The 12973-nt window shown below is 41.5% G+C and overlaps 1 protein-coding gene across 13 annotated transcripts in view; it reads right to left on the bottom strand.

The window, feature by feature from the left end:
- LOC105089688 (general transcription factor II-I repeat domain-containing protein 2) overlaps positions 1-12973 on the bottom strand; it is a 43471-nt gene that overhangs the window by 11147 nt on the left and 19351 nt on the right. For 10 of the 13 annotated variants that reach the window (XR_010377700.1, XM_064478605.1, XM_031432772.2 and 7 more), the window contains exons 9-10: positions 10310-10387; positions 2219-2275 (exon numbers count right to left, since the gene is read on the bottom strand). Coding sequence is in view for 12 of the 13 variants with exons in the window: in XM_064478605.1 (XP_064334675.1) it covers positions 2219-2275; positions 10310-10387 (135 nt within the window). In the remaining variant the exon portion in view is untranslated. Of the gene's footprint in view, positions 1-49; positions 234-2218; positions 2276-10309; positions 10388-12973 lie in introns of those variants that run through there. The other 3 variants (XM_064478602.1, XM_064478603.1, XM_031432775.2) reach the window with 2 other exon arrangements.

Below are 12973 nucleotides of genomic sequence, written 5' to 3'. Positions count from 1 at the left end.
ACTACATTTCATACTTAATAAACACAGAGGTATAAACGTAAAGGCAGTTTTAATTTTAAAAGGCATAATAGGATAATAAAGGATCATCTTACAAGGGATAAGGGGAAATAAGAAACTTTTAGATATTATCAAATCATACAAAATTACCCACAGTAATGGACACAGAGTATGCTTCTATTTGAGCTAATGGAATCCGTGTGGTCATAGCGTTTTCTCGTTGTCATCAGGAAGTACTAGGATAAAAAAATGCCATTTGCCTTGGTTACTAGCTCCCCCCTTCTCCTGCCAGCAGCCCCCAGGTGATTGACGGTCTGTTATCACAAGGACGGACAACTGAGTTTTCCCATGCACAAGAATTATGACATTTGCATTAAGCTCTACCTAGAGACAAGAGCCAGGCTAGCTTATCTCAACTAACTCTGGCTCATTTTAGAAAGATCTGTCAAAGCTTACATTAATTGTGAGTAAAGGAAGACAGACCAGAAGTCAGCACTAATTTGGCTGTTTTGAAATTGTACTATTGCTATATAAGATGGGACCTTTGGAGAAAAACGGGTGACAGTACAGTGGATTGCTCTGTACTGTTCTGGCAGCTTCTTGTGAATCTATAATTATTTTAAAATTGAAAGTTAAAAAACAATCAGATGAATTCAGCTCTGTTGTAAATGGGCTTCCCACCAGATCATGATAATAAAAAAAATCTCTTTACAAATAAACTATTTCAAGTGCCAGCATCCAATGAAATCTTTCTGATTCTCAACACCGACTCCCACAGAGGTCTTCTTTCTAAACGCTATCCATCCGTTAGAAAAATGATGAAACAATATCTTAATAGGCAAAGGAAACAAAGGAAAGTAACGTGACATAAGGGAGGAACAGATTGAAGTTGAAGCTGAAATAACTGTGCTCCCTCACATCCAGAGAAGGTCAGAGGTTGAGCTGAAGAACAGGAAATATAAATGGAAGACTCCTGACACCGTACAACACGGATGAGCCCTGAGGGAGTTGTGCTCGGTGAAATAAGCCAGTCACAGAAAGGCAAATACCGTATGATTCCACTTACGTGAGGTACCTAAAGAAGTCAAATCCATAGAGACAGAAAGTAGGATGGGGCTTGCCAGGAGGGAGAACAGGGGAGCTGTTTAATGGGGATATATTTCGCAAGATGAAAAAGTTCTTGAGATCTGTTTCATAACAATGTGAAACATACTCGACACGACTGAAATGCCCACTTCACAGCGGTCAAGATGGTAAATTCTACGTATGTGCTGCCGAAGCGAGCACTGCATGTGCTTTTTTTTACTCTAATAAAAATACGTAAGTTAGAAAAATAAGCAGAGGTTAAATAGTGACAAAGCCAACTTGTCTTGGTTTTAAAGCAATGAAGTTCGAGATGACTAATTTTATGAAGGAATGAACAATTCTAAGACTGGATTCTGTCACCATATGTTCTCTGACAAAATATACCAAAATGCTTTGTCAGAGACTCTGACAAATTGCTCAGGGGGCCGCTGGAGCCATCCTCTACAACAAAAAATTCCAGACTCTCCCTAAATCAGAGAAACTGCTGAAAATGACTGCAAATCAGCTCCATGGAGGATGCTTTGACTTAGAGAAAAATAGAAATCATTTTGTCACTAAGACAGATACACAACTCCTTGAAACAAGATCGATTTGCTTGTAAACTGACAAAGACATTCATGCCTCTATGTTTGGAGAGGAAATCCCCTTTATTAATTTTACCTTGAAAATATATAACCACTTTAAGAGTTAAGGCCTTAAATGTGATACTCAGAATTTATATACGAAAGGAGGGAAGTGCTATCAAATTTGACTTCTAATTCAAGAAATTTCCTAAAGTTCTATTCAACTCTGCTCAAAAGATTTCAGCATGCTCATCAAGAAGACAAAATAAAATAAAGCAACAAACGGCATCGGCACCAAGTTTTCTTACCAGTTAACTTCTATACCCAGGTGCTTAAAGCAGAATCACTTACAAAGCAGAAGAGTAAGAGAGTGATACAGTTCTTAATATTACATCTGAGGACGAGGACTTGGCCAGTTCTCTAAGAAGGCATGCATGCCAGGAAGTCTCCTTCTGTATTTTCAAACATCATGTGTGTTTAAAAGAGTGTATTCTCTGCAAAATACTGTAAACTGAAAAAGAAAAAAAAAAAAGACAGAAAAGAAAGAGAAAAAAATGCCTCATTTTTCTAACCTTCCATTGGTAACGCCATCTCTATTTCTTCATTGCTTGCAGAAGAATGATGGCTCTCTGAAAGGAAAGCAAAGGATATATATTTAAAAAGGCAGAAATACAAGCTTACAAAAAGAAATCATTTAAAAGAATGCAAATAATTCACGACCTGCACAGGAATGTACATGAAATACCTCGACTCCTTGAAGTCACACAAACGATCCTTTCTTTACATTTTTTTTTCTTTGCTATTTTATCGGTGCTTTGGAAAACTCTCAAACATAGAAAAGCAGAGAGATGTCATAATGGAGCCACGTGCCATCCCCCAGCGCCAGCCTTCAGCTCAAGTCATCCTGTCTTATCCGTGCCTACCCCACCCCCGCCGGTAGTTTAAAGTAAATCCCAGATACAATGTACGGATACAAGTAAGATGTAACACCTCTCTTCCGATAGCATCACCCTGGTCTTGTGATCACCCCCCGCAAACTAACAATTACTCTTTATCATCACCTCATATCTAGTCATTGTTCAGATTTCCTCAATTGTCTCATACATGTCTTTAAAAAAAACTCCAAATTTGGAAATAGTTTTCAACTTAACAGAAAAGTGGCAAAAACAAAATAGTACAAAGAAGCTCCATCTGCCCTTTCCTCAGATAACATGATGTACCTGTTCGCTCGTAATCTTTGTCTCTCCCTCCCTCTCTCCCCGTCTGTCTATATAGAGATATCGATGTGGATCCACATACTTTTCTGGGGGGAAGCATTTGAGGGAAAGTTACACATATCATGGACCTTCACTTCTAAACACTTCCATGACTGTCTCCTGAGAATAGGGGTGTTCTCTTATAGGATCACAGTATAGTTATGAACTCACAGAATTTAACATCTGAGACAAGACTTTTATCTATTCTACCATTCATATTCCAATCTTGTTCCAAATGTCCAGGTACTTTTCTCTTTCAGTACGGGATCCAGTTTGGGGTCAGGTGCTGTCTTTAGTTGTCACTTCTTTCTAGTCTCCTTTAATGTGGAGCAGTTCCATAGTATGTCTTCGTTTTTTTTAATGGCACTGCCGCTTATTAAGAATTGAAATTCTCCTTCCACATCTGTTTCCCCCCATAGAACGTTCCTCATTTTGGATTTGTCAGATGTTTCCTCAAAATAAGATTCAGGTTTTGCATTCGCAGCCAGAGTCCTGCCTAGGTGATGGTGAGTCCTTTTCAGAGAACCACATCCACAGGCACCTGCAGTCTGATGTTGGCAGGCTTCTGAGCTGACAGGTCTCAGCCCGCTGCAAAGAAATAAACAAGCCAGCGGCCGGTATACAGAGGCCGCCTTTGGTTCATTTCTAGAAAACCAAGTTAACACCATCATCAAACTGGTCAGGCTGCACAACATGCAACCACCAACGCAACAGAAATCAAATCAGTTAAATATAAAAGCAAGACATGTACCCATGGTGTCTCATTATATGAGTTTACCAAACAGAACAAGAAGTGAATAATTTAAAAACAAATTGCCTCTTGTTAGGTTCAAGTCTAAGCAAGATCAAGTTTACATTAAAAAAACAAACCAACCAACCAGTAGGCCAATGCATTTCTTTTCTTCCTCTTCCATTTCAAAAAGTCAAAACAAACAAACAAAACCCACCCTCAAAAATGCAGAACTAAACATCACCGTCTATAATTCAATGTAGATTAACTTAAAAATATTGACATGTTCTGGAAAATGGAAGTGGAGGAGTGTATCTTTGAAATACTTCAAATGAGGAATTTTTTTTTAAGGATCAGTTTTTGAAGACCCTACTTTTGGGAGCACAAATTTCGTCATCAGATTTGGTTGAGAGATACGGATTCATAGCCATCCAACAAAGAAAAAGACAAAATTAAAAATAAATGAGTGGCAATGAAGTTCTGACACCTGCTACAACAGGGATGCACCTTGACAACATTATGCTGAGGGAAATAAGCAAGTCACAAAAGGATAAATACTGTATGATTCCAGTTAAATGAGGTACCCAGAATAGGCAAATTCATAGAGACAGAAAGTGGAATGGTGTTTGCCAGGGGCTGAGAGGAAGGGATCATAGGGAGTTGTTGCATAGTGGGGACAGAGTTTCTGTTTGTGATAATGAAGAAATTCTGGAGATGGGCGGTGGTGACGGTCACATGATGTGAATATACTTAATGCTGCTGACCTGTGCGTTTAGAAATGGTTAAAATGGTAGATTTCATGGTATGTATATTCTGCCACGATAATTTTTTTTAAAAAAGGAAATGAGTGACAAGATGATGTGTCAATTTACCAAGAGGACAAGGACTCTCTGGTAAATTTATCCACAGTTATAACAAAAATACTCTGGTCTAGAGTTTTGACAGCAAAAAAGGCTATGTATTGAATGGATAGCAATTATGTTCAAAACAATCTGATAACCACTCTTTTCAAGTCAAAAGTTAAAATTAATGATAAAATTTATTTTATACAGATTATACAGGTTAATCTTACATTGGATCTGCTTTTTAAAAATGGAGAAAGAGTTCACGTACCACGAAATTCACCCTTTGAAGCGTACAGCTCAGTGGTTTTCCACATGTTCACAAGGCTGTATAACCATCATCACTATTTCCAGAGCTTTTTCATCCCCCCACAAAAGAATCCCTGTGCCCACTGGGAGTCATCCCCTACTCTCTTCCCTGTAACCACTAATGGACTTTCTGCCTCTATGGATTTGCCTATTCTGGACATTTCATATAAATGGAATCATACAATATGTACCTTCTAGCACCGTATTTTCAAGGTTCATCCATGCTGTAGCAGGTATCAGTGCTTCATTCCTTTTAATGGCTGAAAAGTATTCCACTGTATGGATAGACCACATTTCGTTTATCCATTCATCAGCTTATACCTACCTGGGTTGTTTCCACCATTTGGCAATTAGGCATATTGTACAGGTTTTTGTGCGGACCTATGTTTTCTCTTGAGTATACAAGCAGAGTTGGATACATATCTAAGAGTGGCATTGCTGGGTCATATGCTAACTCTTCAACATTTTGAGGAACTGCCAAACTATTCTGAAAAGCAGCAGTACCATTTTACATTCCCACCAGCAATGTATGAGGATTCTAATTTCTCCACATCTTCACCGACACTTGTTACTGTCTGCCTTTTTAATTAAGATCATCCTAGTGGGTGTGAAGTGCTATTTCATGATTTTGGTTTGCAATTCTCTAGTGATTAACTATGTTGAGCATCTTTTCATATGCCTACCGGCCACTTGTATATAATTTTTGGAGAAATGCCTTCTCACATCATTTGCCCATTGTGAAACTGAGTAGTTTGTATTTTTATGGTTGAGTGGAGAGAGTTCTTAAAGATTCTGATGCTAGATCTTTATCAGATACATAAGTTGCAAATGTTTTCTCTCATTCTGTTGGTGGTCTTTTCACTTTTTTGATAATATTCTTTGAAGTATAAGAGTTTTTAATTTTGATGAAGTTCAAGTTATTTTCTTTGGCTGCTTGTGCTTTAGGTGTCATAGGTAAGGAACCATGTCTAATCCAAGGTCGCAAAGATCTACGTCTATGCTTTCCTCTAACAGAATTGTAGTATTTCTCTTATACTTAGGTCTTTGATTCATCTTGAGTTCATTTTTTCATAGGGTGTGAGGTTATGGTCCAAACCAATCTGTTTGTAGGTGGATATCCAGTTGTCCCAGCACCATTTTTTGAAAAGACTTATTTCTCCCATTGAATTGTCTTGGGCATCCTTATTGCAGATCAACTTGCTATAAAAATACTGGTTTATTTCTGGACTGTCAATTCTATTCTGTTGATTTATATGTCTATCCTTATGCCAGTACCACAGAATATTGATAATTAAGCTTTGTAGTAGGTTTTGAAATCAATGAAGTACACATCTTCCAACTTTATTCTTTTCAAGATTGTTTTGGCTATTTCAGGGTCCCCTGCATTTTCACACAAATCTTAGGAAAGTTTTCCAATCCATGAACACAGGATGTCTTTCCATTTATTTAGTTCTTTAATTTCTTTCAACACTGTTTTGTAGTTTCCAGCTTACAACTCTTGTACTTCTTTGGTTAAAGTTATCCCTAAGTATGTCATTCTTTCTGATCCCACGATAAATGGAATTTTTTTAAATTTGATTTTTTTGATTGTTCATTGCTAACATATAGAAATACAGTTGGCTTTTGTATGTTGATCTTGTATCCTGCAGCCTTGCTAAACTCATTTTTCACTTCTAATTTGTGCGTGTATATTCCTTGGGATTTTCTACGTACGAGAGCATGTCATCTGCAAATAGAAATAGCTTTACACCTTCCTTCCAATCTGGGTACCTTTAAAAAATCTTACCTAATTGCCCTGCCTAGAACCTCCAGTACAATATTGAGAAGAAGTGGGAAGAACAGACATCCTTGTCTTGTTCCTAGTCTTAAGGGGAAAGCTTTCAGTCTGTCATCATTAAGTGTGACACGAGCTATAGGTTTTTTGAGATACTCTGAATTATGTTGAGAAAGTTCCCTTCAGTCCCTAGCTTGTCGAGTGTTGTCTTATCATGAAAGGGTGCTGGAATTTGCCAAATGCCCTCTTCCTACATCCATGTGGGTTTTGCCCTTTATACTATTACATTGTTATTCCATTGACTGAGTTCTGTATGTTGAGCTAATCTTGGGTTCCTAGGATAAATCCCACTTGGTCTTCGTATGGTCAGGCCATTCAAGATGGTTGTTCTCTTGCTCTCTGTACACCCTCTGCTTTACACCGCCCTGCGTTACTCACATCACCATCCAATCCTCTTAATTATAGGGCACGTGCTTGCCTCCTGCTCAAGCTGCTGGTTTCCCTGGTGACTGATAAGCCAATCTGACGTCAACTCCTCCTATAAATGGTAGCCTCTTATTCCCTGAGGAGGGAGGACTGCTGCCGCGTCCTGTTTGCCGTCTGCCGCACACGGTTGGGTGTTGCTCCAGGACCTTGCTTCAGATGTGTAAGGTCCCCTTGTCCAATAAGCCAATGATGTCTCTGTCGCTATGTCCAAGCTCTCTCTTCAGTCTCGAGGCTGGGCAACTACAAGGCTTGCAGGCCTGCGGGATGCAGCCCAACAGTCATGATGTAGACTCCTTTTTATGTGTTCCTGGATGCATTTGCTAGTATTTTATGGAGGATTTTTGCGTGTCTATTAATAAGGGATACTGGTCCGTAGTTCTCTCGTGTTGTTTTTGTCTGGCTTTGGTATCAGGGTAAAACTGGCCTAACAGGATGAGTTGACAAATATTCCTGCCTCTTTATCTTTTTGTAAGAGTTTGTGAAGGACTGGGGTGAATCCTTCCTTAAATACTTAGTAGAATTCACCAGGGAAGTCGTCTGGTCCTGGGCTTTTGTTTGTAGGACTTTTTTGAGTACTAATTAAAACTCTTGTTATATGACTGTTCAAATTCTGTGTTTTATCTTTAGTCGGTTTCAGTAGTTTGTCCATTTCATCTAGGTTACTTAATTTGTTGGTGCACAACTGTTGAGTATTCGTGGTAGGCAGATGCTCCCCCCTCAAAGATATCCAAAACCTGCGGCTATATTATGCTACGTGGCAAGGGGCAGTCAGGTTGCAGATGGGATTAAGTGTTCTCATCAGCTAACCTTCAGAGAGGTGTATCCCGCATTACCCAGCTGGGCTCAGTGTAAGCAATGTAAGGGGCATTTAAATGTGGGGAGAGGAAGCAGGAGTGGTGTGATGCGAGAAAAGCCAAGATAATTCCTCGAACTTGGGCTTTTGCAACCATTTCCCTTCTGCCTGAAAGGCGTCTCCCCCAGATCGTGCAGTGTCAGCAGAGGAGAAAACAGAATGGTACTGGTACTCATACAGCCATCAGTGTCAGCGCAGCCTGGATGCAACACATCTCAGCAAAGCTTGTAGTGTGCGTTCTTCATTTCCAGGGGCTGTGGAGATGGGGACCCTGTATGTATAAAAGACCTGTGGGATTTCCGTGGGCTTCATGTGGGCCAGGATGTGATGTGTGTATGTGTAAATGTGTGTCGGAGGTCTTCCAAGAGATCTGTGTTGCAGACGGATCATGAGGTCCTGATAGAGATGGGGTGGGGAATCAGATTTTCACGTAAACCTTGCATGAGCTTCTGAGCACTGGTGGAGCCACGACTGACTTCACTGGGGAGTTCCCGTGGGCCAGGAACCATTTTGAACAGGTCATGTTTATTGCCTTTTTGGATTTAAAAGTAGCTCCCTTACTTGATACAGAAAGACATCAATACTTCAGCATGTGAGTATTTAACCTAGATGGTTACAAAAACACTCAGTGCTGTGGAACATAGTCCATGATGTCAGGCAATTTGAAACTTTTTGGCATCAAGAAGGAAGCTGTTCTACAAAGATCTCTTGAATAGTTCTGTGCTCTCCAAGCCAAGCAGGAGAAAGATGATAGGTTATAGATTTAATGTAAATATTTTTCTTCAAGTAATGTACTTCTGAAAAATTAAAATAGAATGATTGCAAGTACATCTAATTTATTTACTTCTCTCATATCTTTGGGAGCAGAATCTGTAAGTATCCTATCTCTGTACACAACTTGATCAACTCCAAGGTCATTTATGTTTAAAAATATATTCTTGGGAGTCGAGATATAATTTAATTATAAGTACTTTGTTCAAAACAGTAGTAATTTAGAAACAGATGTTACACTGATTCTTTGTGAGAGTCACACTCAATTCAGGCACATGGGAGTGCCTGGTGTGTAGAAAGCTCCAGGGCTGGAGGAAGATGCTGTGTTTCCCGCCAGGAGTGGCCACTGGCTGAGGGAGAGAGTTCTCAGCAAAGCATGAAGAGAACACAGCAGGTCACACTAAATGCTGGAGGCTCCCTGCAGGAGTTGAGATTCCAACTGCACGCAGGAGAAGGGGTGGAACTCACAAGAAGTCTGCAGGGTAGGGACTCACAGGGAGGCATCAGCTTATACAAAAGCCCTGTGGAAGGAGGGTTCAGGACACATTCAAGGAATCACAGACCGAGCAGTGTGTATGAACTGAGGGAGGGTGATGGTGGGGGAGGCAGATGAAACAGGAGGGGAGGCCAGAGAGAGCAGTAGGAATGTGGAAGGAAACCGGGACTCTACAGGTGACAAGAGCCAGCCACAGACAGAGTGTGAGCAGGGGAGAGAGGTGACAGGTCCGTTTTCAGAGAATCAGTGATTGGGGTGGGGTGGGGTGTGTGGAATGGATTGAAAAGGGACAGTCTGCCTGGGAGGAAGATTTGTCACAAGACCCAGTCCAGGCTGATGGAAGGCTGGCCCAGGACAGAGCAATGACAATAGAACTTGCATTGGTCTCTGCTTTTTAGATTTCTTGAGAAAGATTTTTTAAAATAAAACTTAAAGAGCTACATAATGCTGCAAGAAAATTCCAAAGTTAAGACTGTAGGAAACCTTTCCAACCTGACGGTAATGTTTGAGGACTTAATTGCAAGGTGTCCTGCCTCCACCCACAGCGGAGAAAGGAATGTCGTGCAGCATCACAGCTGCACGGCATCCTGTGTTGTCAAGCTGCTGCCACGCTGCGGTCCAGCAGGACTCTGGTCTTTGGGGAGAGGACCCAACTGCACAGACCACCCACGTGTGGAAAGTGCGTGTGTATTTGGTAACAAGTGTCTTCTGCTCCCCATGGATTGTGTATAATGTCAATCAAGCAACTACTATTATGAACAGGCACTGGAATTTCTCAGCTCTTACTTCCATCTCTCTTAACTTTTAATATTTTCTCAGCAAGTTAGGGGGCAGACTGGGCAGGAGAGGAGTAAGGGGGGAATATTTTAGAATACCCAAGATAATATTTAATAGGCAAACTCAAGTAAAATGCAGCCTGAAATAACTTTATAGTTTCCACATATGCCTAGGAGTACATGGATTCAGGCTAAACACAATTTATTTTCTGACCGTAAAACCGTTGACCCTAAGGCAGTGTGCTAGATCCTGGGTAAATGTACATGGATCATTATTACTCTTTTCCTGGTCTTCAGACGAGTGCTACTTAAAATTTTCTATCACAGAGGGTAACTTGTGGAGAAGAAAATTTTTATAAAATAGTATTACCTTGCATATTATATTGATAGTAATTAGGATCTTCTGATTCTTTCTTGACCGACACAGTTGGTGCTTTCAGTGAAATGCCTTTGAATGCAATGGAAATGATACAGTCAGGTGTTAGGCCAAACTCACCAACAGACGACTGTGACCGGCTAGTGTATCTCCCAGGTCCTGTTTTGACTCACACAGCAACATTGCAATCAGCAAAAGAACGTGTAGCTCATACACTACAAACAAATGGGTTATCCATATAAAAATACACAGATAAAATAATATGAAATCAACACAGAAGGAAGGAGGGAGAGGTGGAAGGAGGGAGGAAGGGAAGGAAAAAGAGGTCTAGTTCTCAGTTTGGGGAAATTTTCCTTTTCAAGATGACTGAATATACACGTGCATTTATGAGAAATACTATACATACTCTTCTGTAATGGGACCTGAATTGGCATAGATAATCTTAATTTACCTACTACAATGAAATAGATTTCAAAACCTGGGGAAACTACATTAATAAAGTCAAAAGGCTTTATCAGGGAGAGGTGTGGGAGATTGCAAAAATTAGCCACAAATGTCTCGCGTCTCAGGACGCACACCTGTTTGCAATACGACTTTCTCTCCCCTATTTTCTAGCAGTGGAGTCTACTTCTCTACCTTTTAAAAGCTGGGCTTGGCCATGTGACTTGCTTTGGCCAATGGGATGCAAGCAGAGGCTTGAAAAGAGCGTGTGGGTCAGTGCCCACTGTTTTTGGAACAAGAGTTGCGGTGTGAACGTGCCTGGGTGGGCCTCCTGGAGGAATGAGACCACGAGAAGAGGGAGGCTCAGCTCTCCCAGCTGAGGCCTCAGCCCCAGCGGCGAGGCCAGTCCAGTCCAGTCCAGATGGACAGCCTGGCCAACACACAGAACTGTTAAGAAAGACTAAATCCTTGTTAGAAGCAACTAAGTTCTGGGGTGCTTTTTTTTGTACAGCAATAGATAACTGATACCGAAGTACACATATAACTTAACTGTGAATGTTAATAGCGGTAAAAGCAGAAACTGTGACACAGCTTGGGATTCACTGTTCAGCATTAATTTACAAGTTCTGGGGGGGGGGGGCGGTCTTCTGAAAACCCTTAACAGCCCTGTTGGCATAGGGATAGTGAGACTGGAGAGCAAAGAACGTGACTATCAAGAAGAAAAGTCTGCTAAAAACGGAGCAGCAGAATGGACACAGCTGATGGCCACATCAGTGAAATGAAGACTAAGCTGAGGAAATTGCTCAGAAATGGGACAGAAAGGTAACCGGACGGGAAGATTAAATGCAAGTTCACAAACGGAGGTCTACTTGTGCGCTAAAAAAAAAGCTAACGTGTTGGTAAGTGATCCGAAAGAATTTTCACAAATTGCTAAGACCTGTTTTTCTTAAAATGAGGATGGAATTTGAGGTGTAGGGAGATTGAAGAGAGATGGAGTTTTGAGGGTGAAAGGGTGAAGAGGAATTTCACTTACTACTAGTCTGAATTTTTATTTTAAACGTGTATAACCTTTGTAATGTAACAGTAAAACTTCAAAGCATGAGTTCCAAGTCGATAAGGCACTAATGACTCTCCTAACAGAAACACTGGAACAACGTGACAGCTGGGCTGTCAAAGAAAATTCCGTTTTAATGCAGGCGGCTGAAGCAGATTTGACAGGGCAGAATGCAGAACGTGTCTGAAATGCTAACGAAAACAGATTCGTTTCAGCCTTTCCTCAAAATAAGACAGAGGGCACGGGGGAATTAAAAAATCCAAACCATTTAAACACTTCTTTGTGTAGCAACTGCTACACAAACATCACAAGAAATAGGGCCGCTGGAAGCCTGTGGGCAGCTGCAAGCGATTCGTGTCGTGAAACCCACAGTAGGAAGTCATCTTATCAGGGAGCATATTTTTGTTTAAAGGGAACCGCATCTCCAAAGAGAGGCCTCAGCAAAGAAGGCCTGCTTCAAGGCAGGTGGGAAACACTCACCCACCCGACAGCTGATGACAAAGGAGAATGACGAGATGAGGCCCCTGGGGAGGGCCCCTGGGGAGAGCTGAAAGCCCCTCACTCCCACCCCACTTGTCTTCCCCATTTCGGAGAGGAGATTGTGCCTTGGGGGTTTTAAGTTCTCTCTGACCATCCGAGACCCAGGCATAACGTATCTGAGCTTGGAAACGCGTCCAAGGCGAAGAGGAACGAGGCAAGCGTGTGAGGCACGTCACACGTGGAAGTGGGATGGAGACCCCACAGCTGGCGGGGAGGCTGTAGCTCAGTGGTGAGTGCGTGCTTAGCATGCACACGGTCCTTGCTTCAGTTCCCAGTACCTCCATTTAAAAATAAAATACGTAAACCTAATCACCCCCACCCCCTAAAAACGACCCCACAGCTGAAATACTCAGCTCCTTTCTTTTCATTGATTTGGGTTGGTTTTACCTAGAACAACTAAAATGGACAAGCACTCTTATTTTTCAGATTCTGACATTTAAGGTGGGGTGTCTACCCAGCACGTGTTTACACGTGGACTGGAGGGACGGGCGCCCACAGTTGTGGCGGAGGGACCCTGGGGTATGACAAGGGAGGAGCCAGGGGCTACAGAGGAGGCTGGGCCACTTGTGCCCGGAGGGGCTGGAGGCAGGGGACCATAAACCGCATCCCGACAGCTGCTCTGA

The sequence above is a fragment of the Camelus dromedarius genome, chromosome 24 (genome assembly GCF_036321535.1).
Source record: "Camelus dromedarius isolate mCamDro1 chromosome 24, mCamDro1.pat, whole genome shotgun sequence".
Taxonomy (NCBI): domain Eukaryota; kingdom Metazoa; phylum Chordata; class Mammalia; order Artiodactyla; family Camelidae; genus Camelus; species Camelus dromedarius.
Note: the sequence above shows the minus strand (reverse complement) of the source record. Positions and strands in the feature narration are given on the sequence as shown.